A 7736-nucleotide genomic window follows, 5' to 3' on the forward strand; every position below is an offset into this window, starting at 1 on the left:
AAAGCTTAATTTGGAAACACGATGACCGAAAGGAAGTAAAGTTTGGTCGGCAAATACAATACTTAGTTTTTTTAAACTCCAAACTTTTTGTTATATCAGAAAATTGATTAAGGCAGATTTCCGAACTTACATTATTTGTTCTGTTAGGTCTTTACGAAACTCAAATCTTTGAAGTGATCAATTTATTTTTCAGGAGAATCAATTTTTCAAACTATTTCTTTTGGAAAATTCAGAAGAAATTAAGAAAATTCATGGATTTACAAAGATATTTTTTAAAATGATATAACATATTCCGCAGTTTTTGAAACAATTTTTTGTCTGAAAAAATATGCAGGAGCTCATTGCAATTTTCATCAAAAAATATACTGGAAAATAATGTTTAAAAAACTCATTTTTCTTTTTTTTTCGAAAGGCATCTGAGAAGCACCCGCGCTGATCTTTGCGTTCTTATCGGATGAAGTGGATAGAATTTTAGTTGCTGAAGCTCTTATAAGTGCACATGGCCAACGTTAAAAACTGTCCAAATCAAACACTGGTTAATGAACAAACTTTTCCGACTTTTTACTGATACAAAGAAATGTTAATACGAGCACAAATTTTTACAGATACAAAAATAAGTTCGATTATTTGGAAATTTCAGTGCTTGAAGCAGACAATACCTGTGCAGTAATCGAAATCTTCCTTTTCCTCGTCACTAGACTTGGCTGATTTGTTCATCATTATAGCGTAAATGGCGAACGCACAGAGCAAAGCTATTAAGTACATAACATTATGCGCAATTACAACGCCTTCAAAGTCTATGAAGTCAAACATGACCCCACCAAGGATCGTGTTTCCAATCCAACGTCCTCCGAGAAAACAGATATTATTGCTCCAGTTTGACAGCAGCACGCGATATTCTCTGTTTACGTCGTCTTTTGCATAAGAGTGAAAAACGTCGTCTAAAATGACATTTCCCGAAACCCATCCCGCGCTATAGCAGAACCCAAAACACGCCAAGGACATTAATAGAAGGAATAGGTTAATGGACGAGCGAATATCCCAGAAGGTATCCAAGACAAACAGACCACAGCCCACGGCGCCGATGGCGGGTGTGAATATGTAAACAGGCCATTTGAGTGAGGAGTTGACCAGGTAGCCAATCAGAGGCGAGAGCACAATTGCGACTGCTGGTGCTGGTATGAAGTAGTAAGCCACTTGTCGTTCTTTTACGCCATGAAGGTCAACAAGCCAGGGTGCTAAAAAGACTGAGAATAACCCGGTTGTCATGGATACAGTGAAATGAGGGGTGCTTGCAAGGTAGATGTCTGGAATAGTGAGGATCTTCTGCATAGTTAGAGGTTGAAAGGTGGGTGAAGATGGCCTTGATCGTTTATGTTCGCTTTCTGACTGTACGCTTTCTCTTCTGTCTTCTGAGGCTAAAACAGATGTTCAAATTCAAGGGTATACGAAAAAAAACATTTCATGAGCCAAAAGAAAACAAACATCACAACAACTAAAGCTGATACTCTAAAGGAGAGGGGTAGAAAACATTTTCGTTGATGAGTTTGCGACCAACAAAAGTGTTATTTTTTAGTTTAACCACATTCAAGTAATTAAGCAAAAAAAAAACAATTGATTCAAGACTTGCAGCGACATGAATCCTATTCTATGTAGCAGTGAACTTGTTTAAGAAATCACATCTGGAACATTCTAGAAACAAATATTGTATTAAATTAACAACACTTCGTCAACACAATTTCTTGATAACCCGAACCATAGTAGCATAAAAACTCAGCGCTGAATCCTAGCATTTCTCAGTCTATTTTTACTATGAACATGTTATGATCATTTACCATGAAAGATTATTTTCAGACTACAAAAATTGGATCTCTGAAAACGTTATCAACAGCCTACAAATCTACAAATCAATTATTCCTTTTTTATCATCATGGAAAATTTTCATTCTGAATCTACACTGCGCAGGAATGAACTGTCTAAAAAGCACAACGAAATTGCCTGAGAGCTTTCCCATTTGGTCGTCTTCTAGGTCTATGATAGTACCCTTACCAGACGGAGCATACATCTGATCAGACAATCTCCAGACGGAAGTGACCTCTGATCATAGTTTTATGCGCTCAAAAGTTATCTCTGATCAGACTTTCCCAGACGGAAATGACTACTGATCAGATCAAAATCAGACATTGTCCAGGCGCGCTCGAATCTATTGCCAGACCCTGTAATATTGGTTCGACTTGAGACTGATCAGAGGTCACTTCAGTCGGGCACCTCGACTTGGGTTCCATCCGAGTTTCAAAGTATATTGGTTAGCTTCCTATTTATAGCTTCATGCAACACAAAGACCATCAGAGCGCTATTAGCTTTTTGTCAACATGTACAGAAAGTTAAAACTTGATTAAGGAGGTTGATACTTCACCTGGTTTTAGAGGAGCATATTCTTCAGGAAGAGGTTTATTCTCTTCATAGGGCAGCACAAAGACAGCTGATAGGATTGACAAAATGAGAGCGACGCCTCCAGACATCACAAATGGCAGGTAGAATCCCTGGATATTGAAGAATGCCGCCCCAAGCAACGGTCCCAACAATGAGCCAGCCTCAAACAGGAACTGCAGAGCTCCGGAAACTTGTCCCCTGTATTCTGGAAAGAGCTGAAATGTCATCGGAACGACAATCGCACACACTGCGCAGGAAACAGCTCCAGCTACTGCTCTGATAATGACTGCAACTGTAATATACACCCATGTTGTTTCCGCAAACGTCAACATACCAAACGCCGCTACTGATAAGGAAAATATGAAATAGCTGACCCAATAGATTGTCTTCAAATTTGCGATTCCAACAAAACGGTGGATGAAGAAGCCAAGAAATAGAGCCACCGCATCATTTAGACCTGTTATGACTCCAGTAGAGATCTTGGAAAGGCCTTTCCTTTCGGCTTCCTTAGGGAAAAAAGAGCCAATCTGTGCGGTCACGGCTGCATTTAGACAAAAATAAGAAATTGAGAGAAATAAAGAAACCGATTTGCGAAAAAAACTAGGTTCTACCCTGTCCATTCTATAGTTAATTTAAAGACTTAAGGGTGTTAGAAAAGAGTTCAAATGGTTGTAGCCTCAACTAGATTGCGTACACTAATTAATTAAAAACATCTCTCAACTGATTTTGTCGACTGAGTTTTGAAAAATGAATGATTTCTATGAGCGAAATCAATAATACCAGTGTTCTATTAATTTGAAATATTATCACGAAAATGCGCTCTCATTGAAGCGCGCTGTTGGATTAATACAAGAACATGTATACTAGCACGATTGAACTATTTTGATTACTATGCACGTATAAGCTTGTACTGCTTTTCAAGAATGGCTCAAACTTGAAGCTGAACTTATTAAAAAAGGTATATTCAGGTCATCGCACGTTCATTTAATAACACGAATTTTCGTTTACTAAATGGTACACATTTGAATAAGTGTTGCTTACAACATCGGAGTTCAACAGTGACTATCTACGAAATATTGTGTCCATTTGCCGCAAATTGACGCAAAGTTTCCTTGTGTATAAATTTGTGTTGAGCTCCGACATCGATCTAATATTGATAATTGCTCAAATTATAAGAAAAAGATCAAAAGAAAAAGAGAAAAAGAACAACAATCAAGATAAAAAATATTCTCAAAGAGTGACCATATTGACCGAGGTCTAGACTTTTAGCAATGAAACCTACCCCCCCCCCCCCCCACACACACACACACGCACGACTATTCTTAACTTTCTTTAACTGCAGGAATTTCTCTAGAACTCCGACAGTAACTTCTTTATATTCATCAACTAAACCTTCATCTTGAAAACAAAAATGCGTCGATGGTGAATTTTTGTTTGTTTTGGTTTAAAAATAGGATCGAATTTGGTAAGAAAACAAAAAAAAACTAAATTCAAAACAAAAAGGTTTCAACAAAACATGGCTTAATATTCAGCAAAACCCAAATCTCTGAAAACACAAATATACGGTAAACCCGTTTCAATTTCCAGGCCTCTTAAAACTGCTGAAACTTGACATTATTTTTAGTAGAGTATACAAAGCGATAACTGGAAAACCCAAAATTGGCAGAAGTACAAAAAATTAAGGCATAAGAGGCACAATTTACTCTGTTCAGCAAAAATTGGAGATAAAAACTCTGCTTATGTTTCAATATTCTCAAATATTGAATAAGCAAATGGTTTTACTGTTAATCAATAAAATTTGATATATTTAAGTCAAATTTTCGCTAATATCTGGAAAGTTTTAAATCAATTTCTTTCAAAGATAACTCTGGTTAGTCCAAATATAAATACAATTTTCCGAATCAATTGACACAATTGCATGTTGTTGGGTTTATTACGAAGAACATTGGGTATGATATGTTGGATATCTCGAGAAAGTTTACTCAATTTTTTTAACTTTGTTCACAGTCATTTTTAAGAATAAAATTTTAAGAGCGCGGAAACTGATTTCAATAAGCAAATTTAATTCAAACCATCGGAAACTAGTTTCTACGGTAAATTTTTTTTGGAACTGGCCTGACAAAGAGTCACAATATTTCGTCACTAATTTCCACGCCTTATTATTCTAAAACACAGTACCTTATTTTTCTTAGAATGCAGTATCTAATATGCAACGCGTCACCTTTTTCCACTTTTACAGTTTCTAAAAACTAAAGATATTGTCAGTAAAACCAAATAAAAGACAATTTAACGGGTTTTTAAATTCAGAGATTTCCCTTTTTGTACTAAATAAGAACAAGGAGGCTCGGTAATGTGCGTTCGCACATTAAGTTCCATACCCGCCCATCTATATTTTTCACTTAATTGTCTACCAAAAGAAGAAGAGATGAAAAAAAAAATTAACATATCAACATATCGTTCAACAAACTACTAAATGAATGAAAACAATCTACCTTAGAGTGCCTATGAGACTGTGACTACCATAATATTTCTACCAGGAAAGACGGCGATAAAAATCAAATAGTTAAAAATGATAATTACACACAAAACTCGTTGCCCATTTTTCGAAAACTATAAATAATCAAATCAAAATGGTATCAGATAAAACTTATCACAAGTCGACCAGAACTAAGCAAAAGTGTAAAATTTAATAAAAACAATGTCTTTTTGGAAAAGAATCAATTTCGAACTGATTAGAAACATTGAGCATCAAATGTAATCATTGCGAGATTCTTTTATACCCCATAGAAAGCGATTGATACCTCTCATTATTCAGGACATGCCAAATGACTCCAATACGATCGACAAACACAGGCAAAAAGAAAAAAATTTGCACGAAAACGATGTCGCAGCCAAAAAAACGTAAACTTGTTCACTCAAAACAGTTTTAAAAAAATCGATTGCATTTTTTCAATTGAAAACATTTGTGAATCAAAGGACACATAATATTGTGATACTGTGAAAAAAAAAACCAAAAAAAACCTACAAAAATGGGGCGAATATGCGAAAATCACCATAATTTCATGAAAACTGGTTGTACCAAAATCAAAGACCGCTGAGGAAGTAAAAGCACAAAGAAGAGCAAGTTGTCCTTCAATAGGTAAATGATGCTACTTGTCTATAAAGTTGATGAGCTACAATTTAACAGAAATCAGATTGGCAAATCTCAAAAATCTATAGTGTCCAAAAAAAAAACAAAAATTTTCAATACTTATAGCCAACCAAAGCTTTCGACTAAAACAGAGGACAGTTTGTCTTGCAACTAATTGAAAAATTAAGTGCGCCTGCTATTAGCGCGACTAAATAACAGGACTATAAATTAACATTAAAAAGAAGCTGAACCAAAAGAACTCACAAACAAATTTACAAAACCACATTGTTGAAAAAAAAATTTTGTTGCGGCTGCTCAAGAATCTCAGCGGAACCGATATATCACAGCCTGGTTCTCGATTTTTACCCCGGCCTGGTTCATCACTGGGTTCAGTTGACTAACGATCTCGCAGAAACAATTAGTCGCTCGGACGTATTAAAGGACTGTAACTTTAATTTGGTTGATTGAATTTAAGAAAATCCTTAGTGATAGTCTATGTTCAATCTCGTGCTGAAGCTTGTAAGGCTTCAGCCAGTAACTAGTATTGTTGCTAATTTCTCGTCGACTAAGCTCAACTAACTTAGAACTCGCAAGATCTTAAGATCTAGCAAAACTTAGCAAAAAGACTAAAGTTGCTACGGAATCAAATTTAAGTCTATCTGAGAGCCAACTGCTCTTGGTAACAGTTTCTAATGGTTCTAAATACAATACGGTTTCACAAATCAAACCATTGGGTTAAGGTAAATATTCAATTATTTATCATTTACAACATCATTGCTACTTGTTTCTGATTGGTTAATCAAGAAAATTATTTAGGTCATTGTTTACTTACTAAATGTCAAATTACTGCAATATTTGCTTTTGTTAACATAAGCACTGATGGTACGTACGTAGCACGAAATGCTTCAAATCTATGAGATATGACCTCTAATAAACATCTAAGGGATCATAGAAAAAACAATTTAAGAAATTTAACAATGAACGACAAAATATCAAAAAATGCACTTTTTGCACCATATAAAAAAACTAAAAGCCACACTTATAGGTATGATGCAAAAATGTTCGTAGGGTCCATGGATAACTTACGGGTTACCCTAACCGTATGCTAGAACTTTGGTTTGCTCAGGGTTTCCCTTCCCAAAATCGGGGGCGTGTACAAATTTTCAGTCCAAACTTGTAAAATTTTTCAGTTTTGACCTTTCTTGAGTTTTGACAAAATTTTAAGTTTTAGGGTTTTATTTTCATTTCTGTTGATCTGATGGCTCGTGCTTCTGTTCATTATTGGCGCCAAAATCGCCGGCCCTGTTTTCGATCTCGGAAACACCATCAAAGAAAACTGGCGCCAGTTTCACTACCGGTCTGTTGAATTCGCCATGTACCATCTTGACTCTCGCTGATCGTACGACGCCATCGTCGCCTTTGAAAACTTTGATGACTCGTCCCATCTTGCACTCACATCGTTTCACTGAATCATCTACCATCCACACAAGTTCCTTTTCAGATTTCGTACACATTCTTTTGACCACTTTGATCTCTGATTCCATTGTGGAAGATATTCACGTGTCCATCTTTTCCAGATCATGTCGGCATATGCTTGAGCCGTTTTTGCAGATCATGGTAGCGCTCACTGGATGGCATAAATTGTGCACTTGCATTTTCTCGTCCTTGCAAGAAATGATTGGGTGTCAGGGCTGTCAGATCCTCTGGGTCGTCACTTACTGCAGTCAGGGGTCTTGCGTTGAGAGTTTGCTCTACACGACACATCGTTGTACTGAGTACTTCATCTGTAAAACTTCGGTTGTCCAAGATTGCAATCCTGACTTTTTTGCAACTTTGAACCAATCTTTCGCAGATTCCACTAAAGTGAGGAGCTCCGGGTGGGTTGAATTTCAAAACGATCTTTTTCTGAGCTAAGTTGCTTTCAATCTTAGCTTTTTCCCTTTCGTCCATGAATGCTTTTAGTTCCTTGGCTGCTCCAACGAAGTTCGTGCCGTTGTCGCTGATGATGGTTTTTGGGTAGCCACGTCTTGCAATGAATCTTGTCACAGCAGCTAGACATGACTCGGTGTCCAATGACTGTGCGCCTTCGATGTGTACTGCTCTCGTTGTTAGACAAGTGAAGAGGCAGCACCATCTCTTCAAGGTACGTCGTAAGAACTTCAATGCGATGGGT

At 36.7% G+C, this 7736-nt stretch overlaps 1 protein-coding gene across 1 annotated transcript; it reads right to left on the reverse strand.

The window, feature by feature from the left end:
• Positions 1-519: 519 nt before the first annotated feature.
• On the reverse strand, positions 520-3308 carry LOC142348661 (uncharacterized). Its single transcript, XM_075400097.1, has 2 exons — positions 2417-3308; positions 520-1418 (listed from the first exon to the last, which is right to left on the reverse strand). Exons 1-2 carry the CDS (start codon positions 3051-3053, stop codon positions 637-639), a joined length of 1419 nt encoding a protein of 472 aa, XP_075256212.1. The 5' UTR covers positions 3054-3308; the 3' UTR covers positions 520-636.
• Positions 3309-7736: the final 4428 nt, after the last annotated feature.

The sequence above is a fragment of the Convolutriloba macropyga genome, chromosome 1 (genome assembly GCF_964194025.1).
Source record: "Convolutriloba macropyga chromosome 1, txConMacr16.3, whole genome shotgun sequence".
In the NCBI taxonomy this organism is placed as follows: domain Eukaryota; kingdom Metazoa; phylum Xenacoelomorpha; order Acoela; family Convolutidae; genus Convolutriloba; species Convolutriloba macropyga.